Here is a 21,509-nt window from a genome sequence, read left to right on the forward strand (position 1 = left end):
ACAAACAAACAAAAACCCCCCAAATATCAAACAGAACAAAACAAGAAAAAGCAAAATGACAAAATCCCCCAAAGCAAAAAAGCCCCCCAAAAAGTTTTTGCTGTCTTTTGAACATGTGGTATTCTGTCTGTTGTCAAAGTTGTTTTTTTTTTAAATAATTTTATTTTCCATACTTTTCTAGAGGCTTGAAATTATTATTCCCTTAAAAAGTCAATGATCAAATTATCACTTGGCTTATTTGACCTCCTGAGGCTTCATCCCAAGGCTAGTTTGTTCTGGTATATGTATTTGATCTTTTTGAGATGCTTTGAAATATTTGCCCAGAGATTCAGTAACATAGTTGGCCTCTGGGGTTGGAGTTGTGGCTCAGTGCTAGTGCGCTTGCCTCGCATGTGTGAGGAGCTGGGTTTGATCCTGAGTACCACATAGTGATAAATAAATAAAATAAAGGTAGTGTGTCCATCTACAACTAAATCATTATAATCATTTTTTAAATTTCAACTTTGTTTAAAAAAATAAAGAAAAGAAAATACCATTTTTAAGGTAGACGGCTCTGCCCATCTGCCTCAGACTGAAACCCATCAACAGTATCTCTGATGGCGGTTTCATGAGTGTGTTCAAATGCTAGACAGCTCCACGATGAATTCTGGAGTCTTTGCTGGAATTTCCAGCCCTGTTTCTAGTTTTTAAAATGTTTGTATTTTCTCTCTCCTTTCTCACAAGAATGCAAAAAATTGGAGAGAATGTGATTAAAAAGAAGAAGAAGAAGAAGAAGAAGAAGAAGAAGAAGAAGAAGAAGAAGAAGAAGAGAGGAAAAGAAAAAGAAGCAGCTAAATGCACAGTGTCACATATCCAACAGCACTCACTCCAGTGAGCCACCAGGAGCCCAGGGGTGGAGAGGCTCAGCTGGCTGCGCTGGTCCAGCTGTTGCTCCAGTTGACTGCTTTCTTGAGAGAAGGAAATTCACTGTGCTACACAGCTGTCATTGTCTCTAAAGAAAACATGGCATTTGTCAGTTCTTCTTTGAGAAGGGACGATTGTGACAGTGAGAAGGGACGCTGCGGGCGGGGCACAGCTTTGGGTCCTGTACTGTTTGTTTGTTCATCATTTTGGCAGTCACTGGAATACATTCTCTCTGCCGTTCGTCGCAAATAGTTTTTCCTACTTCTTTTGCATCTGGTCTCTAGTTTCTATTGGTATTTCAGGCTTTGCGGGGGGCGGTTGTGTCTTTTAATCATTTTTTGAAAAATAAATGAGTCAATAGTTACTGATTCTAATGCTTGTTTGTAACTTAGCTATGATGCAAGATGTGGGCTTTGCACACTGATTTTCCTTTCGATTTTGGTCTTTGTACCCTGTATTTTGCACATACTTTGTTCACGGGGATAACTATTACAAAGCAGCTTAGATGGAAGTTGGTTTCTAGTTTGGGCCTGGCGTCTTGATACAGTGACTTAGTTACCTATCTTTCAGCTAAAACCTTGAACTTCTGAAGACTGAAATGTTCTCCAAATAAATGCAAGGTATGATTATTGTAGTGAAGGTATTTAGTCATTTTAATTGATTCATACTGCAGTAAATTACTTTGCATTTCTTTTAAAAATTATTTGTTTTTTAGTTGTAGTTGGACCCAATACCTTTGTTTTATTTATTTATTTTTATGTGTTGCTGAGGATAGAACCCAGGGCCTTGCACATACTAGGTGAGTGCTCTACCACTGAGCCACAATCTCAGCCCCTACTTTAAATTTCTTGCAAACTGTCTCTCTTTTTAATATGCCTCATATCCATTTTTGGTAAAAATAAGTTACATATAACATATTTCCAATAACCAAAAATTACTCTCTCCCTTCTTTCTATAAATATCTGCTGGATACTCCATAGGGAGCTCAGAGGAACATATTTTTCCATGGAAGGAAGGCAGAATTTGGTCTTAAATAGGTCCTGCCCAATATCCCTGAGTTGTCCAGTACAGCATTGGGCCCAAATTACATACTCAGCAAATATTTACCAATATGACATAATTTTATTGCTTATTTCATTTCACCGTTTACTTTAGCGATAAAGGCTAAGAGGAGTCTATTGCTAGGATATTTTTACTTTCCAAGTTCTGAGTCTAGCCATAGCCTAAAAAATGAAATAACCTTGAAGGGTAATTTGAATCTATACTTTTGTTCCCTCATGCAAAAATGACATATGGGAAATACAAAGTGGAGGGAGGGAAAAAACCCAGGATATGCTTCTGCTTCTTTTCTGGTATGCAAAAAATTAACTGTGTCTATTGAATTTGCCTGAAAGGACATAGTAAGAAAAAAAAATGACAGGATCATCCAACACAGTATCTGACACCACATAGATGCTCAATAAATACTGACTTCTTTATTTTAATGTATTGGTCTCCTTAACTGAAGGGTCTTACTCCTTCATTTCTATATGATCCACCTTCCTATTTTCTTTGTTGTCTTTTTCATTTCAAGAATGTTCTGTGGGTGCTTTTTCTCTGAATCCCTAAAATGGGCTCAGTGTTCTGTTACATAATAGAGAGAAGTATCTTAGCCTAACATTTTCCTTAAGTCTTTCACATGATTTAAGACACCGTGAGGAAGGGATCTGTGAGCTCCTGTATCAATGGATGATGATCTTTATCTTTACCAAGTGACCCACAAATTGGTAACTAGTGCAATGAGAAATTAAGAAAATGGCACACTTCTATGACTGTCATTTCACAGTCACTCAAATCAGAACTGGAATGCCACAAAAACAGCTCCCTGTTAGCCCTGAGGAAAAAAAAAAAAAGAAAGAAAGAAAGTAAAGGGGAAATTCAGATTAGTCACAAAGAAGTTCCCCCGCCTGCTTGCAAAGTTGCAAAGTGAAAACTGAGCGAGTCCGCTCTGCTCTTTCAATCGCCTTTCCTCTCTGGCCCCGGGACCGGGGTCTATCTTCTGAGTGACAGCTTTCTGTGGTCTTCTTCTCCTCCCTGGTGGGGAAGGCGCCAGTCTTCCCCCAGCTCCTCTTGGCCACATCTGCATCCTCCCTGCTTCCAGACTGTGGAGATGGAAGGGGTTCAACCCCTGGATGAGAATGTAGGAAACACACTACGGTCAAGATGCCAGAGGAACAAGCTATTGCTGGTGGCCTTTGTGGCCCAGGGGCTGGGGCTGTTCCTGTGCCTCACCTTCATCTGCCTGTACCGCCCTGCTCCTCAGGTAAGATGCACCACCAGGCGTTTTTCCCCTTCGCCTCTGCTGGTGGCAGCTGTAGTAGCAGCAGTTACTTGGAAATAATCTGATGCCAAGATTGTTGTGTCCCCTCACCACCAAGTGATCGTAAGGTGTGGTCAGACACCCCCTGTCTCTCCTTTCCTTCCTTCCTTTTAGCGGTGGCAGGGGTAGGGCACAGTGGAGATGGGGCAGAGGCACCACTTCTAGGTTTTTTCCTTTCTCTGCAGTGCAAGGATCCTAGTCTTCCTGCATGAGCTGTCACTTTGAAGCTGAGTCACTGATTTCCACACTTGGTTTATCCATCCTGATAAAAATGTGTCTGATGAGGGAATTGATGTAAAAAGAAAGAAGAAAGAGACCAGTTCTACTTTTCTATCATAGTCATAAATTCTGCAGGCACTCAAACGATTTGCTTTTTAAAACATGCTGAAGGTATCCAGATTAAGTTCTTTTAAACAGCTGACCTTGCATTTTAAGGGCAGCAATGCATGCATGCATGTGTGTTTGCCTGTATGCCCACACATTCATCCCAAAGATCGGATCCAGGGTTGTTCCTCCCAGTCTGTCTCTGCCCGTCTACCTACGCTGTGCAGAGACATGGCTTCATCTTTTCCCACTTGGGGCAACACATCATGCAGTGGGGGTCCTCAGCATCCTCCTCACTTGACACCTTCTTCCATTTCCCCCGCTCTTTACTCTCATTCCATGCTCCCCTTGGGTCACATCATTTTTTTCTTATTTATTTATTCAGATATACAGATATTATTAGGTCTTCAAGAGTGTTCTTCATGGCAGGTGTGAAGCCTAGAGCCTCCCCAGCTTCCTTTGTGGGGCTGGTCTGACAATTCTTATTTCCCTGGATGGTGGCTTTGGGTTGCGAAAGTCTTCCCGGTGAAGGGCAGGCAATAGGAATCTTTTCTTATCTATTTGGCTTATTAGTGCATTATAGTTATATGTGACAGTGAGGGACCTGCATGTTGATGGCCATGTCAGAGACTGGCTGCCACATTACAGCAGGACGAGTAGTCCCAGCAAATGCCCGGGCTTGTCTCTGCCCACAGGAAACGGGGATTTTCAGTGGTCGGTGGGAGCATGTGAGCCGATGACTGCTGAACCACGGAGAGGGCTCGTGACTTCAAATTCTAGAATTGGGGCTGGTGTGACACAGCCAGCATACCTGTTCTCCCCCCACCCCACCCCACATTCACTTCTCTGTGCACAGCCCTCGGGGTGAAATCAAAGTAGGTGCTCTGGGGAGAGAGTGTGTTCACGGCAGGGCACCCAAGACACAGACCGGAATCAGGCTCTTCTGAGAAGAAAGCAAACAGAGTAGCTAAAAATAGAACCGCTGAGTGAATTCACCAGGTCTGGGAGCCCCGCGTGCTTTTTAAACCACCGCAGAGCTGTGCGCTTCCTTACTCTGTGGCATGGGGAAGACAGGACGTGTGGCCCAGGCAAGGCTGGACAGTTGTACCAGGGCTCTAGGCAGGGGACATCAAGGTGAAGCATACATGTCTAGCCTGCTGGGTCTGGGGCCACCTGGAACTGTCAGCGCCCTGGGAACCCTGAGAAGAAGAGAGGCCCCTTTTACAAGCCACTCAGCAGCTGTGTCAGAACTGGGAAGCAGACTGACAGCTGGTTTCCAGGCCACTGGGTCTCAGGTGAGCAGCGGTGTGAGAGAAGTAGCTCCCGTAGTCCTGGGGTAGAAATGGAAGCAACTATGTAGGTGGTATGAGTTGTTTGCTCAAGAAACAGGATCCCATATATTCTGGATAGAGATTTTTTTTACCCTTTTTTTTGCTCAGATATTTGAAATTCTTCACTTAACATTGACTTAAATTTCTTCTTCCATTTTTCTAGCTAGACTGTTTTAGTTAGTGTGATTTATTTTTATTTTATTTTTTAAAACTGTTAAAGGACCTGGAACAGCACAATGAGTTCTTACATTTAATCTCATATACGTCGGCATGGGGAGGAGAGAGAGAGAGAGAGAGAGAGAGTTGTAGAGTAGCCCTAAGAAAAGTGTTACAGACTGATAACCTTTTAAAGCCCCACATGGATGTCTGGCCTTCTGGCTGGGAGCCGGGTAGGTGGTGGTGGGATGCAGACCACACCTCTCTTTCCTGAGACACACTGCTCCAGGGGTGTGCCATGTGCATTGGAGGCCAACTGAGGCTGAAATGCTCCTCATTCACCCAGTTAAACTGGATCTCTTCTTCAATTGCAGGAGAAAAATATTTGGAAAACAATCGTACTTTCCCCCTGATTTCTTTTATTTGATTTTTAGCCTTAGAAAATCATTGCCTACATGCATGGCTCTGTAGAAATACAGACACAGCTTCTAACTCCACTTGGCAGTCACCCTCCCCTTCAATCAACTTTATTTAGCGATCCGTTTCTCATCTCTGGGTTAAATTTTATTTACACACATGAAAAGCAGAACTTGTTGTTTTTGAGATGCCGGAACAAAGATCCCTCTTGCCTTACCCACTCCTCACAGCTCACTTCCCTTTTGGGGCCTTGATCTTCTCACTTGTAGCAGAGGAAGTAGGGCTGGAAGATCAGTAAGACCTCTGTCAGCTCAATATCCTGAGTATGTTGATTACATTCATAGAATGGGCGTGAGAATTTGAGAAATACAAAGCTTGAGTTAACAGATTTTTGTGTCTGAGCTTAGAGATTTCCTGGCTCTTAGGAAGGGACTGGGGAAAATAAAATCAGCAGGAATACACTTTTCTACACTTAATTTATATTCCCTGTACTTATCTAAATAGCCTATTCTGAGTTAGCTAAATACCTGGTTTAGAAAGAAGAAATAAGTGAAGGCCCTAGAGGAAGACCCACAAGTTATAAAACTGAATGCTCTGTCACCAAAACAATCACACATTGGAGATCATACTGGGGCTGCCACTTAAAGGTCAGGCTTCTAGTCTTACCTGGAACTTCAGCTGGGGTCGGGGCAGAAAAAAAGCTGGCCTATGAGAAGCTTTGGTGAATTTTGTCTGAGTGTTCCAGGGATGATGTAGCTTGCCTCTTCAAATATTTGTCACTTTTCAAAGTTCATTTCAAGTGCAGGTACATTTAGTTATAATTCCTTAGCAAATTCCACTGTCAAAGGTCGACAGTCTTATCATTTGTTTCTGCTGGAGAAACAGAAGCAGAGGTTCTTGAACATAAGTCAGACAGTTCTGAATCAGTCAGAATTAAAATTCACAGTTTCTTAATGAAGTTTCAGGCTATAACTTCCACCTTTCTTTGTATCATTTAAGAAGAGAAGGAAGAATTTCCCTTAAAAACCGTGTCTCAGATTAGCTCAGTTTAAATAGCTGCATGTAATCTAACATTTTTTTTTTAGAAAACCTTTTTTAGGACAGACATGTAAATGAAATAATTTCGAATGTAAATTTAATTTGCTCTTCATAAGCAGCTCTTTGAGAATTAAAAAAAAAAAAAACCCAAAAAACCCAGAAGTGGCAAGCTGATTCATCATAAAGTATTTTGAGATTCCTAAGGGAGGTATTAATTAAAAGGCACAGAATCATTAGCTATCTGAGCAGGTATTAGACATAGTCTATTTACAGATAAAACAAACAAACAAAAACAAACAAACAAACAAACAAAAAAAACCCCAGAAACCCAGAGAGGGTAGGTGAATTGATCATGATCACTAAACTAGTTAATTAACCCAAACTCCTCACTCCAGTGCTAGGGTTCCTCCTATTATTATTTAAGGTACCTTTTCTCAAACTCATCCCACCAACTGTTCACTTGTACCAGGTGCTGTTTGAGGCTTTGGAGACAAACTCATCGGAGAAGGTTTTTGAACTCTTTGACTGGATAGTTAAGATTCAAGTTGGGGCCAAGAGTGTCAGACATCTGGAGACATACTCAAGGGACAACGGGAAGAATAGAGGAGGGAGGAGGGACCCACCCAGGAACACTGGGGGTAGAGGATGCTTCAGCTGATGTTGGAAGGAGGAGCAGAAGTCCGCAGGTGAGAGGCACAGGGTGGGCAGGCAGGAGGCTGCAGGCTTTCTAGGCAGGAGCAGCAAGTTGCTGAGAATGGCCTACCCATTCGGAATCTCGTGAATCGCCCTAAGTGAACGCACTTTATTCTCTTCTATGCCAAAGAAAATGTAGGAACAATTACGAAAATCCTTGCTTCTCCAAATTTTGCTTCTTTCATGTGGTCCACTTACTGGCAAATATGGAAAGTGAGTCTGATGTCTTCTGGCACTAGGGGGCACCACAGTAAAACAAACCATCCTGCGTGTTAGGGCCGGCCTGCCTTCTCCTGGAATTGAGACGAAAACTGTTTTCTCAGGAAGTCAAGTGCTCATCTGTGTCGAGGAGGGTGAAAAACTCCAGGGGGACTAGTAGTGTTCACTGTTTACAAGGTGACGGTATTTTCTAAAATTTAGATGTTCTGACCCAAGTACTCAAAACAGGATGGAATCATTTGGATGGGGATTATGCTGGAGAGTGTCACAGGGGGACACACCACAGAGGAGAATTGGGAAGTGAGCAAAGAGGCTCTTGGTTCTGATCTAGGGATGTCATCTTCCTCTTCTCTGCTTTGACCTCACCCCTGGCTACTGGTACCGAGCAGACCCACCCTGCCAAGGGGCCGGCCCCTGTCCTTCCAGTTCTGTTTCTGTTAACTGCCTTGTGCCCTTCGCTGTCAGAGGGCCTGCAGCTTCCCCCCATTCGGGGACTCTTCATTTATGGAAAATGACCATTAATCCTTTGGAGTGTGTGGTTACAGTGTTGTTATTACTATTAAATGAGAGAAGAACAAAGATGACCCAAACCTGAGTTGGGAAGGGGCAAGGTTATTTCCCCACAGTCACAGATGAAGCTCAGGGTGGAGCTGGACTGAAACTGAACTCTCCACCCACCGTGCCATGCCTTCTATTCTGTTTGTAGTTCCCCGTGCTTTTGAGAGCCACATCTTTTCAAATGAAGAGACTAAAACACTTTCTTACGTAAAAATACAAAACACCTCAGATTTAGGGAGAGTCATGGAGTGTAACAGAGTACACTGGACCAGGACCCAGAAGACTCTGGTTCATTCCAGACTTTTAGCTTTGAGTCCCTGGGTGAAGTCCCTAACACCAGCCAGTTTAATGATTTCCAGCCCTGGAATGTGGCTGCTGTGAGCTTTGGGAATGCCAAGGTGGTTATCACGGTCCTCATGCTGGGGTTATGAGGTTCAGTGACTGGTTGAAAGTGGTCCAGAGATCTAAAATCACACACTTGGAGCACCCGGGCCTGGCAGATTCCGTTACCCTTCACTTTAATATTTCCTGCAATTCTCCAAGGACTTGGCTGCCAAATCCAGCAGAAAATTGTATTTACAAGAGATATGTGATCGGGTTCACAGTGCTATAAACACTGAGGATCTGGTTGGCATAACTAAAAAATTTTTTTTTCAGTAGAAGTTTCATTTGGAAATGCACGGTAGGTGTGTTGATCCGTATACATTTATCTAGCTCTGGTGACATACAAGCACTATTTAAGAAAACATGCTGGCTGACAGAAAGAGTCCCTCTTTAATTCTTCCCTTGCTTATTTAATAAGAACTTGAGGATGGGAAACCTTCAGTCCTTAAATCCTGTATCTTATAGGTGCAGACTGAGGGCTGCTGGGAGCTTAAGTGACGTATGCTTGGCACTGGGCTTCCCTGCAGGCAGCCGGAGCCAGAGCCTAGAAAGCCAAAGAAGCTGTGAAGATCAGGAGGGCCTGACAATGATATTACAAAAGGTTGTAAAGAGACACTTAAAAAGTCACCAAATAAATTTTAAGACCCTTGTTGAGTTATAAATTGTAAAATGTCTTTTATTATTTAGTAATATAAAATGTATTTTGAATTATGTGCGTTGAGTGCTTAATGATTTTAGTTTCCAAGCCCCTACTGGCATTGATCTAGCCCTTGTTCTGGCCTAAAGAGGGCTGGTTCTCAAAGCTCTTCTGGGGTGGGGGGGGTGGGGTGGGGGCGTGGGGGGCAGGGCCTGGAGGCTGAGCAGCGTGACTCGGGCACTCCTTGCAGTGACAGCTACTCATGTTGGCAGAGCTTTTCCCACTTCTGTCCTCACTTCTTTATTTTGACCGTGGAGGAAGAGAGGCAGATATTTGTTTGCTGTCTTATGCTGGGAAAGTTTAAAGCATAGAGACTTGACTAGGTTTACAAGACTGGGTCAGGGTTAGAAATCAAGGCCAGGTCTAAACTCCTTGATCATGACTCCATAACTCTGAGCTTTAAGGATGTTGGTTGGCTCTTTTAAAGATTCATTTTCTTTAAGTAAATAAACAAATAAATAAATAAATTCTTTTTTTTTCTGACATTGTTGCTTTTGAAGAAAAATAGAGAATTTATGCAATATCACAAAAGGAAAAAAGACTCTTTTTAAATAGGGATTTAAATGTACTTATACAAATGTCAGTAACATGATTAATGAAGCTTTAACAATTACACATACCTTATAGCATATTTTTATAAAATGATTGAAGTGTGCCTATGTTTGCTTTCATCTTTTTCTTTTTTTTAAACAGAAAGGGAATTGTATTATACGGGTCTCTACTTACTTTAATGGGGTAGTATGATTATTACATTGTATACAAATACCTACTCAACCATGCAGTGATTTCCTATGGCTTCTGTAAAAATCATCACAGTGTGTGGGACTTAACACAGTAGCTCTCTCACAGCATGGGAGGGTAGAAATCCAAATCCAAGTGTTGGAAGGGCCACACCCCCTCACTGTCCTGGGGAAGAACCCTTCTTCCCAGCCTCTGTTGTTTGACTTGCAACTGCAGCACCCTAAGCTCTACGCCATCCTCCATGGATTTCTCCCCTGTGTGGACCCTGTGTGTCCGCTCCTCTTCTCTTGGGGATACTAGTCAGGTTGGACTTAGGATCCACCCTGACTCCCAACCTCATATTTTAATCAGCTTTTTTGCTGCTGTAACCAAAAGACCTGACAAGAACAATTAGCAGAGGAAGAGGTTTTTGGGGGACTTATGATTTTCAAGGTCTCAGTCCATAGATGGCCAACTCCATTGCTCTTGGCCTGCCTGAGGTGAGGCAGAACATCATGGCAGAAGAGTGTGGTGAAGGAAAGAAGCTCAGGACTTGATAATGAGGAAGCAGAGAGGCTGTTCCACTCACCAGAGACCAAATATGTATTCCAAAGTCATGCTCCCAATGACCTGCCTCCTCCAGCCACACCCCACCTGCCCGCAGTTACCACTCAGTCAGTCCTCATCAGGGGACTCCGGCTTTCATGTCCCGATCATCTCACCTCCATACCTTCTTGCATTGTCTCACACATGAGCTTTGGGGATATAGCTAATTCCTAAACCACAACATTGACTAATTACATTCATAAGTATTCTATTTTCAAATAAGGTCACATTCTGAATTCTAGGTGGACCTGAATTCTGGGGACACTAGCCCACTGAAAGTCATTCATTCATGTACTTCTTCAACAAAGTTTGGATCATCAGTCACGAGTCAGGCACTGAGAACACAGAGAGGACGCTAGATGGGGTCATCTTGTCCTGCCAGAGTTTGTACCTTTGGGGGAAAAGGAGGCAGTTAAATAAGCAGTAGGAGGAGTGGGGATAAGTGCTGGCAGGTGAGTAGGGTAGAGTTCTTCAGTGACAAGTCTCATCGAAGCTCCAGCCAGCTCCAACACCCAGTGTCTCAACTGCAGGTCTGTGAGCACCCTTCCTCTGGCCCTCGGCCTTGGGCTTCTCTTCCCTTAATTACTGGAGAGCTTTAGCTTGAACTGCTGTGGCCATCCTGACCACCACCACCCTCTCATCCCGCGGCTCTGCTGTGATAACTCTGCTAGCCACGGTCTTGATCTATGTCAGAGCATGCCTGGGGGCCACGTGCTTCACTGCACACACCACTAGGCATGACCTCCATGTTCTGCAGCTGTCCCAGGAGCCACCTGGGAGGAGGGCCTGCGGTTCGTGTCATGCAGAGGTCGGTTGTGTTGAAGAGATCTTCTGTTCAGTCTCTTGAGATTTATCTTTTGAATATGGGATTTGCCTAATTTCTGAGTTGGAAATGTCCTTGGGTACTTTAACTGGAGAGTGGATGGGGATGTTGGAACTGAGCAGGGAAGGGACTTGTTCTAGGTCACTAACAGAACCCAGGACTTCCTCCTGTCAGCCCAATGCCCCGTCCGCCCTCAGAACTTGCCTTCTTCTTTTTTTTTGAGAGAGAGAGAGAGAGAGAGAGAGAGAGAGAGAGAGAGAATTTTTTTAATATTTATTTTTTAGTTTTCGGTGGACACATCTTTATTTTATTTTATGTGATGCTGAGGTTCGAATCCAGCACCTGGCGCATGCCAGGCGAGCGCGCAACCGCTTGAGCCACATCCCCAGCCCGAGCTTGCCTTCTTAAGGTGAGAATTTCTCCTTTCATAATGCAATGAGATGGGGAATGAGTGATCTCAAGTAGAAAGGTATTGACTATAATAACTCTGTCCCCCCTCCCTGTACTTGAAGATAAATAGGACAGTTTCAAAAACCCTGCCAGATATTATGTGATCCTGCAGTCCCTGGCTAAATTCCCCAGTGGTCGGCAAATGCTTATTTACCGAGTGTCATCACGTTTGAAGTGTGGTAGGAGGTGTGCTAATACAGTGGGCACACTGGAAACCTGCCCTTCATTTCCTAGACACTAAGCTGGTGTGAGCCTTGATCCATGAGGTGAGGAAGGGAGGCTCAGGAATGTTTTGGTGAACCTCAGGGACTTCCCTGGTCAAGGTGGAGTGGGAAACTCAGGTATAAGAAAATCTTCCCTTGGAGGACATAAAGAGGTATTAGGTCAATCACATAATTTTGCAGAGATTTATGTTACAAGGATGTCTTTGAATGATTTTGATATTTATCAGAATATCTGTTCTCACTCTTGGGAACTGTCATTTGTCAAGTATCAGGGATAATGAAACCATGGTTCATGTGCCTGAGAGAGGAGGAATGTCTCTCTGAGGGGAGACACGTGTAGCTATTACTCAGACTTGAGAGAGAGGGAAATGGTGGGAGCAGGTTATTAGTATGTCACCCAACCTGTCTGCGTGTGTGTGGGGGGGGGACAAAGGTGGAGGTTAAAGGTGAAGCTGCAGGGAAAGGTGGCGGCAGTGATGGTCAGGGGTAGGCATGGAGACAGGCGGCTTTGGATGGCAATTAACATGGCTTCTCTCTGGGCTTATCCCACTAAACTGCTGGTTCAGCAAGGTTTTCAAAGCCACATATCTTTGTCTCTAAAAGTGTAACTTTGGGGATAGTTTTACTTGAATATGGAAGACTCCTTGATCAAAGAACTTCTCTTCCTTTCTCTGGGTGGGGTTCTGAACTTCCTCCATCCAAAGTGGGACCCGTCCCTTTGTTACAGGCTGTTTTGTGGAGTGTCCACTACATCCACCAGGATGGGAGTCTATGCTCTCATCCTGGTGAGAGTGGAAAGCTCCACTTTCCTCTTTGGAGGAACCTTGAGACATATCTGCAAGCCTGTGGGGTAGTGTTTTTATGACCTCCCAGGTCTCCTCTGATTAAACACAAAACCCAAGGAGAGGGTAGGAACTGGTCCATCCCAGGGGAGGTGGTGGGGTAGGGTGAGGAGCCACTGTTTCCTCCACTGTCCTCTGCTGACTCACACCTCAACCCCTCTCCCCCAGGATATTGACATGGTGGCCTGGTAACAGGGTGAAGCAGAGCCCACTTCCTGGTTTCATATTTGATGGCATCCCTCTACCAGACAAATGACAAATGAGTATAAGATCGACAGCCCCAAGCCACATCCTAGTGAGTCAGACTCGGAGGCTCACACTCTCAAAGATGAGCTCTTTAAACAAATTATCACTTTCTTGTGAATAGAGTAGAGGCTGCTAGATAAATACCGACACCAGACTCTTCCATCTAGCTTCTCGGACAGTCCAGCATTCACAGCACCGAAGAGCCAGGAAGGGTCTACTTGTGACTCTTCTCTCACCAGCTTACAGTGGTTTACACTTTTCATGAGCTTGCTGCCCCTTGCCAGGACAGTAATGCCTAATCAGAGCCCAAGTCATGATTTTGCTAACCTCAACTATACAGAAAAAGCTGGGACTGGTTGAGGAACACTTCTGGATATTCTGAAATAACAGGTGGCATTTCTTAACTCCTTACAACATTCCCTGCCAGGTGCTGGGCATTCACATATTTGAAGCTCATTTAATCTTCATGACAATCTTCTGAGACAATGGATCTTTACTGTTTCTATTTTGCAGATGAAGAAAGTAAAAATCGGCAAGGTAAATACAGTTTTCCCCAGGTCACACAGATAATATGTTCAGAAGGAGAGATGAAACTTATACTAGGTAGTGATACTATAAGTCAATAGAGTGACTTTTTTTCTTTAACATTAGGGTCCACTCTTGGGGTTGTGCTTTATGTATTCTGGGAGTTTGGGTGTATGACATGTACCCTTCATTATAGTTTCATACAGAATGAAATCTGCCTTAAAAATCCCTATGCTCTACCCATTTGTGCCTCCCTAGCTCCTAACCCTGGGAAACCAGGGATCTTTTAGTTTCCATAGTTTTGTGTTTTCCAGAATGGCATATCCTTGGAATCATACAGTATACAGCCTTCTCAGATTGGCTTCTTTCACACAGTGATACAGATTTAAGATTCCTCCATGTCTTTCATGGCCTGAAAGCTCATTTCTTTCTAGTGCTGAAAATAACATTTCTTTCTCGGACTGTTCCAGTTTATCCATTCACTTATTTTTTAAAAAAAAAATTTTTTTAAAGCTGTAGATGGACACAATGACTTTGTTTTGTTTATTTATTTTTATGTGGTGCTGAGGATCCAACCCAGTGCCTCATGGATACTAGGCAAGCACTCTTATCACTGAGCTACAATGTCAGCCCTATCCATTCACTTACTGAAGGACATCTTGGCTATATCCAAGTTTTGACAGTTATGAACAAAGCTTCTATAAACATCTGTATGAATAAGGTGATTTTAAATACTTGGTATGGGAATACAGATACCAAAAAACAAGGATTTGATGTAGGTCTGCAGGTGTTAGATTTTGATGAGCAGAGATAGGTGAAAAGATTGTTTTGGAAGAGAGAACAAGATAGCAAGTATTTTTTCAATCTTTATCATGAGCCAGGCAATCTGCTGGATATAAGTCATTCTAATTAAACCTAACAGTGATCTCCTAGAACATTCCAGTAATGGCTTTATGACTTTTTTTCCCATATGTGAAAGCCAATGCTAAGAAATGGTGTATATCTTTTCCAAATTTCAAAGCTACAGAAGTCATAATTGAAGTGGATTTGACTCTACTGCATACACTCTTTGTCCTACTCCACTGGGCTCTCTATCCAAGGGCAAGGAGATCAGAGTGATTCAGTGGCTTGATCATAAGACAAGGAGACTGGAGCCAGGCTGCAGAGGGCGCTGACTTGGGCAGTGTGTGGTGACTATGGGTAGTGGGACCACCAGTGTGTGCAGGTCACAGAGAGAGAGATGGAGGATGTGCAGGGAGGAAGGGGAGGGAGCTCCTTTTTCTACCTTACAACTTGTCTGAACTGTTGGTTTTGATGCTTTTAGAGGCTTCTGAGAATATGCAAATGGCTACCCCTTGGTGACCTTCTCAGGAGAGGGAACAGGATGTCTGAGTCTGGAGTTCCAGTAGATCAACCCAAGGGGGGCAGTCACATGTGCTTTCCTTGCGGCCTCTTCAGCTTCTCAGTCCCCAACGATGTCCTTTTGGTCACTAGCACCGCGTAACATCAGGGCACTTCAAACAGCTGGGAAATTTCTTTGGTTTTCAAGAACCTTTAGGAGACTTTTGCAATGTCCATTAAAAAAAAAAAATCACAAGGGCTTTGAGATCAGACAGCTTGGAGTAAATTTGTGAATGAGGAAGTTTCATGTTTTTTTTAATTAAAATTGACATAGAATTGCAACTTTTAAAATTGGTGCCCACAATCTTCTAGTGATCTTTAAAGATGACAAACTGACACCTATAAGCCTTATAAAACTAGCCTAGAATGACCCAGGACCTGCCCTGAACCCAGGTGCTGCCTGCTGAGCCTCATGCTCCTTGTGCCACAGGCCACTTCTGACCCTAACACATGGCCATGCACCTGGCACACACTAGGCAGAGAGCAGTGGGGGCGTTTATTTACCCAGGGAGCACTGTGTGGGCACAAGGGAGTCACAACAGCACACAGAGGGGAGGGAGCCAAAGACTCCCACTTCCACCATGTCAGCCGCTCTCTCCACAGCTTAGTATTGAAGGAAAACTCGTGCCGAGGCTCAGCCCCTCCTCCTCCCTGGGTGCCTGTTGGTTTTAGCTGGGGGAGGCATGTGATTGTGCTTAAAGGGAAGTTCCTCATCTGTGCGGGGAGTCCCCACTGGAATCCTCTCAACTGGGCCGTAGTCTGCCAGGAGAGTGGGAAGCAGGGATTCCACTGCCCAGGGCATGAAAACAAATGTCTCCCACACCTTCGATCAGGACATCCTGCCAGAAATAACCTTGTGGGAAGAGCTGCTGTCTTGGCAGGACAACAGGCCTTCTTTTTCCTCTTCTAGTAGGAAATACAACCATATGGTACGAAATTTAGGAAGGAAAAAAAAAATAGACCAGGAAGAGCAAGGGTCCCTACTACCCCTGGCCTCAGGCTTCCAGTTCCCTTCTCCAGAGGGAACATTTGCCACCAGTTTCTCCTACATTTTTCCAGATACCTTCAATGCCCATAGAAGTGATATTACTCTTCCGTCGCACATGGCACTATACTTCCTGTATGATTCTGTCCTTTGACAGTTTCACTTAACAGACTTTTGATTTGCTCCCTATTGAGCTTTTGTTTTTTAACCACCAAATGACTGTGGACATTTACTCCATCTACCAAGCTTCCTCTTCTCATGGTTTCACTTGTTTTCTTGCCACTGAGGGTGGATATGGTTCACATTAGGTTTTTCACTGTGTTGAAGAAAAGGAAAAGATGCAATGTTTAAAAAAATAAAAGCTATATTTAATTCTATTGAACTCTAAAGGATTAAAATAGATTTTATTGCCTGTGTCCCCTGCAAACACCATGTGCTGATTCCTGTGTTATAGTGGAAGAAAAGCACACAAGAAGTTTCCAGAACTTGCACCCAGCAGGTTCTGGGAATCTGTGGTCATGATGGCTTGATCGGTCACAGACTTCTCCATGAGGAACTCTCTATGAATGGGTTTCTTAACAAGAGAACTAGTAAGTGTACTGTTATCTAAAAGGGGAAGTTGGGGCCCCCGTGAGCCAAAACAGTGCACCAGAGAGGAGCTTGGCAGAAAGGAGAACAGACCTCAAAGGCTGGCATGAAAGAGCAGAGTGACCCTGACTTATCTTAAGAAATGCTATAGAAAAGCAAGAGACAGGCAGAAAATCCAACTCTAACCCTCACAGAAAAAACCGAGTCTTTGCTAAGCCTTTCCCTCCACAGGCTCCTGGGTTTCCGTTTCATTTGGCTCTGATGCCTTTTTCACCCCCCTAAAATATATCCTTTTTCATCCCTTAGGTGCAGTATCCTTCAATTCAAAGTATTAGAATACAATTTAATGGTAAGTATTGTCAAAAGTTTAACTGATCCATATTTTTGAAAGGATCTTCTCTTTAGCCTCTTAATTTCCTCACAAGATCTATCCTTTTCCTTGGGGAAGTGTGACATCCCAGGATTGTTGGGACCTGAATATGATTTTCATTAGGGACACAGAGGTGCATAGGAAGCAGGGAGGAGTGGTCGGCCACCACATCCATACTTGTCTCTGTACTTCACAGGCCTCACTTTATCCTCCAGGGATGCTTGAGGGTGAATAATTCTCATGCTTCAGCTAAGGAGACAGAGGCTTTACCTTTTACAAGTCTGTCTGACCTTAGGACACATCATCTGCTGGCTCTGTTCTGGGACAAGATTTTACCTTAAAGAGAGTTGGGGAAGGCCCTGATATTTTGACTATCAGGAGAGCACCATGATTACAGTCAACCCCCACTGGTTTCTATATTAATTCATTGGCTTGTTAAGTTCTCTGAGGCTGAAGGGAAGTACCTTTTGCTCTCTATAAGTGGTGTTTATTTTCAATTCAAAGTATGCCCCTTGGGACTGATATAAGGCAAGAATTACCAAGTTGTGGCCAGCAGTGGAGACATGTTTTTTCCCATCACTAAAGAACATCCTCCAGAATAGGTGTCCACGATGTAGTTGCTTGGCCATTCATCATGCTGTTGGGCTGATGTGGAATAAAACAAATTTAGGCTCTTTGGTTTGCACTTAGAATTGCCCCATACACAAACTACCAAAGCTTCTCCTGTTCCTGTTCCTCTCCTTCTCCTCCTTTTCTTTCTTGTATGGCAACAACTCTTCCCAAGTCACCTTCCAGGAAGAATTAGCAATAGAGGGGGAAGGGAGAAGCAAGTCGGAGTCCTGGAGCTCTTCAACCTGCACTGGCTTCCTGTGCTTAGCTGCAGACTAACCTCACTGGCTGCTGGCAAAGCCAGGGGTAAATGCCGTCAGTAAGTCTGATGCCCACAGGCAGTGGGGAGAGGCTAGGAAACTATTAAAAGCAATTGCTTTGAGTGAAGCTAGGAAGAGGTGTGCAGGACCAAGGCCAGGGGCACCACTGCCACTCTGTGCTGTAGTCTGTCCCCTGAGCAAGCAAGGAAGAACTGAAGCTGCCAACTCCATGCAGTTTTGAAAAATCTGGGAAACCTTAAAGCCACCTTTTCTGCAGTAGGTCAGCCATGACAATTTCTATAATCCCTCAACTCAGGAATCCCAGCCCCATCTGAGACTCTCTCTGCAACTGGGATTAGCTCTGCCTCTACTTGCATTCCACAGGGGAAGGGGATTCCAACCCATGGGTAGAAACACAGTGCTTGCTTCCACTCTTTAAAAATATCTGTCTTCCTTCACTTTCTCTTCACTTGATTTTAGTTGTATTGGAAGGTTGCTGCCTAATGTAGTACTTAAGTATCTCTATTTTTTATTCTAGCCCTGCCCTTTTCAGGGTGTGAGAAGAAATTTTTCCGCATTATACCAGAAAAGGCTGAGACCATGAAGGTGGAAAACAGCTCAATCATTATCAACTGTGATGGGTTTTATCTCATCTCCCTGAAGGGCTACTTCTCCCAGGAGGTCAATGTCAGCCTTTACTTTCGGAAGGGTCACAATCCAATCTCCATCCAGAGCACCAACAAGAAGGTCAACTTCATCACGGTGGTCTCTTTGGCTTTCAAAGACAAAGTGTACCTGAACCTGAGTGCTCACAATACCTCCTGCCTCCCAGTGAATGGTGGGGAATTGATTCTCATCCACCAAAATCCTGGTGGATTCTGTGCCCACTGAGGATCTGATGGCCATACCCCAAACCAGGCACCAGCACGAACACCAAGCTGGGGGTGGCAGGACACTGATTCTTCCTTGTGAGTGGAGTTCTTCATGCTCGGCCACACGGGATGTGAGCAGAAGCAGATCCTGCCCTACCCCCTCACTCAGGGATATTTAAAATGTACTGTGTGTACCCCATTAACCTTATTTATCCCTCATCTTCAAATCACCCAACTCATCCCCCACGATTGCCTTCAGCCCACTAGGAACTTTTGTGAAAATCAAAAACCAAATGCTTCTAACAGACAGATTGGTCAGGCAACTGTTTAAATAAACTTTAGTCACTGAAAAAGGCACTTGGCTACAATTTGCTGGAAATTTGAGATGTGTATGGCATTGTCAAAATGAAGAGGAGCCAAGAGAGGGTTATGAGTCTGCAAAAAAGTGGTGTTCACCAATCCCTGGGAATCAAAATGAACTCTCCAGCATTCAACTGATGGCCGTTTGCATACTACTTATATCCCTCTTCCTTGGGGGGGTTCAAGAGGGACTTGAAGACAACTGTCTAAGAAATACCATGTACTCTGGGACTTTTTTTCATTACCACTTAGCTTTTCCAACTTCCAGACATATGTAATAGAAATCTCCCTTCCCAAGATCCATCTTGGGAATACTATGCTGTGAAAAATCTAATCAATGATTAAGAGAAACCAAGAGAGATTTTTCCCTGCAGGGAGTGTGTGATAATGTGAGAGTTATCTTTATCTCATAGGAGAGCAATAAACTGGACCTCAGGGTAAAAGTCAGTAAGGATTGGGACGGTCTGGGGAAGAAACCCCTCTCTTTGCCATAGACAAGCAAAGCAGTGCACCCTCACCTTCCTGCCATGTTGAGATCCCTCCTCAGCAGCACGCTGTGTGCTGAAAAATTGCTAGGTCTCCCCCACCCCTGACCAAAAAATGAAGTAATACTACAATCAAATGCAGTTTTATGTCAAACAGCACTAAGAAGCAATTATACCTTATGAAAAACAACCATCTCTCTCCAGAAGTACTATGTGCTACATATGATCTCACAATGAAACCAGAAGGACCTATAATTGGCCATTACCAAAATCTTCATATCCCTGTTGAACTTGAAATAATGAACCATGCATATGGCATTGTGATTTTTATGTCAAATTTTTAGATTATTTGCAAGTTCTCCGTGCCAAAATTTTTATTAATGTAATTTTTGGCAATTTAAAAAATTGTAGTGAATGTTTCCCTGCTGTTTTAAATAGGGGATACAGTGTACCCTAAAGTCTTTCTGGATGATTCTGTGTCATTGCAGGAACTGTACTGAGTGAAGTACGTGGTTACCTCTAGGACCTCCAGGAAGGCAGAAGACTGTCATCCTGACACTAAGTGGTCTCAGTTCCCTTTGGGCTTTTTCCTGTCTGATGCTTTTCTATTTCTTCATAAGTGCCTATCTCCAACTATATTCCATCCCTCTACTTCAGGCTATTAAGAAAGAAGCTAAATAAAAATTCTATACAACTTGGGCGTAAGGTAAGAATAATCAAGTTCTGAGTGGTCACCAAGGTACTCATAGAGTCACGGTCATGGCTAAACACTTATGGAGGGTCCACTCTAGACCAGGAACTGGGCTAATTGCTACATGAATTATTCTGAGCAAGATATTCTGTGCTGTATTTGCCTACTCAGAAGATTTATGTGTGTCTTGTGTATAGTTTACTTTTGTCATTGACTATATTATGCAAAATTAAGTGATATTTTAAAAAGCAATGTTTATGACTACAGGTAGTATTTAAAAAAATATATGTCCACTTTTTAAAGTTTGGAATTTTTGTCTGTGTTTCTCAGAAATGTGCGGTGCACAGGCCAGGCCGAGCACTGTTGTCCTGTGGCTGGTTGTCCTGGACACCAGGGCCTCTCCCTGTGGGGACCCCTGCTTGGCTCTTTCCATGCTGGCCTCCTTCAGCCACACAGGGATACTGCTGCTGGGCACCAGCTTCACCCCCGACTGCCACCCGTCGAAATCTGTTCTGTGTGCCAGGCCCTCCAAGTCATATCCTTCAAAGAGATGATTAACCCTGAACTCAACGATGTGGAAGAGATCTGTGGAAAGGGAATTAAGTGACAAGTCAGGAGACAGACTAGTTAGTTACTAACTAGCTAAGTGACCTTGGACAAATAGTTCCTCATTTCTGCATCCTGCTTTCCTCTTGTTAACTGACAGGAAAGGTAATGTCTAACAGTTTAGAATGTTATGCTCATGTAGCTGAGAATACATATATTAAATGTGCTCATCATACTAGTTGCTATATTCAAGAGACTTAACTTTCTCTTTTACTGTATGGAGTATATTTCTGCTCCCACTCTGCCCCGCCCTGGCCAAACCAAACATCTTCCTTTTGCCTTCTTGGTAATCCCAGTTGTTGCCTAGCTAGTGACTTTCTATCTAGAGAATGCTTATGTTATTCTAATCCTAGGGAAGGTAATACTTTCTTCTTGAACACACTGGGCAGGTCCCCTATTCAGTCATAACTTTGTATTTGTGCATTCTTGGTTCTCAAAGAATATAAATATTGATATTAATAATATAGATAATAAAAGTATTGATATTTACATAAAAACAAATAAAGGATCTCAGAATCCAGTACTGGTTAGAGTGTTGGAGTTATTATTTTTCCTTCTCCAAGTTCTGGTTAACTAGTCTCCTGGTGCGGGGAGGATGAGATGAGTTTTCTGGTTTCCTATCATCTGCCTCCAATTTTACCCATCAGAAGTATGTCCAGAGGATGGTTGAGCTGGTGAAGTCCATTTTTGCTTTTGAAAAGATGATCTCTGGAAGTCCCCAGAGTCACAGTCCAAGACAGTGATGAGGAAGAGTTCCCCCATGCACA

The 21,509-nt window shown here is 43.5% G+C and overlaps 1 protein-coding gene across 4 annotated transcripts; it reads left to right on the forward strand.

Moving 5' to 3' along the window:
* The first annotated feature begins 1,367 nt into the window (after window positions 1-1,367).
* Window positions 1,368-21,265, forward strand: Tnfsf4 (TNF superfamily member 4). 4 transcript variants are annotated; one of them, XM_048810026.1, is made up of 4 exons: window positions 1,377-1,523; window positions 2,989-3,205; window positions 16,796-16,838; window positions 18,267-21,265. In XM_048810026.1, the coding sequence occupies exons 2-4, from the start codon at window positions 3,053-3,055 to the stop codon at window positions 18,617-18,619; spliced, it is 549 nt and encodes a 182-aa protein (XP_048665983.1). In that variant the 5' UTR covers window positions 1,377-1,523; window positions 2,989-3,052; the 3' UTR covers window positions 18,620-21,265. The 4 variants fall into 4 exon arrangements, 3 of the variants coding, with proteins under 3 accessions (XP_048665983.1, XP_015347291.1, XP_015347290.1); XM_015491805.2 differs by having other exon boundaries at window positions 3,044-3,205; XR_007350017.1 differs by lacking the exon at window positions 2,989-3,205 and having other exon boundaries at window positions 1,368-1,523; window positions 18,267-18,667.
* Window positions 21,266-21,509: the final 244 nt, after the last annotated feature.

This window comes from Marmota marmota, unplaced genomic scaffold (assembly GCF_001458135.2).
Source record: "Marmota marmota marmota unplaced genomic scaffold, marMar, whole genome shotgun sequence".
NCBI lineage: Eukaryota > Metazoa > Chordata > Mammalia > Rodentia > Sciuridae > Marmota > Marmota marmota.

Excerpts from the sequence above, each read along its gene's own strand:
- Tnfsf4 (XM_015491804.2), top strand. The coding sequence starts at position 4,648 with ATGGGGAAGACAGGACGTGTGGCCCAGGCAAGGCTGGACAGTTGTACC. Across the intron at positions 4,882-16,795 it reads TCCAGGCCACTGGGTCTCAG|GTGCAGTATCCTTCAATTCA; the intron begins GTGAGCAGCGGT and ends TTCATCCCTTAG. Across the intron at positions 16,839-18,266 it reads TATTAGAATACAATTTAATG|CCCTGCCCTTTTCAGGGTGT; the intron begins GTAAGTATTGTC and ends TTTTTATTCTAG.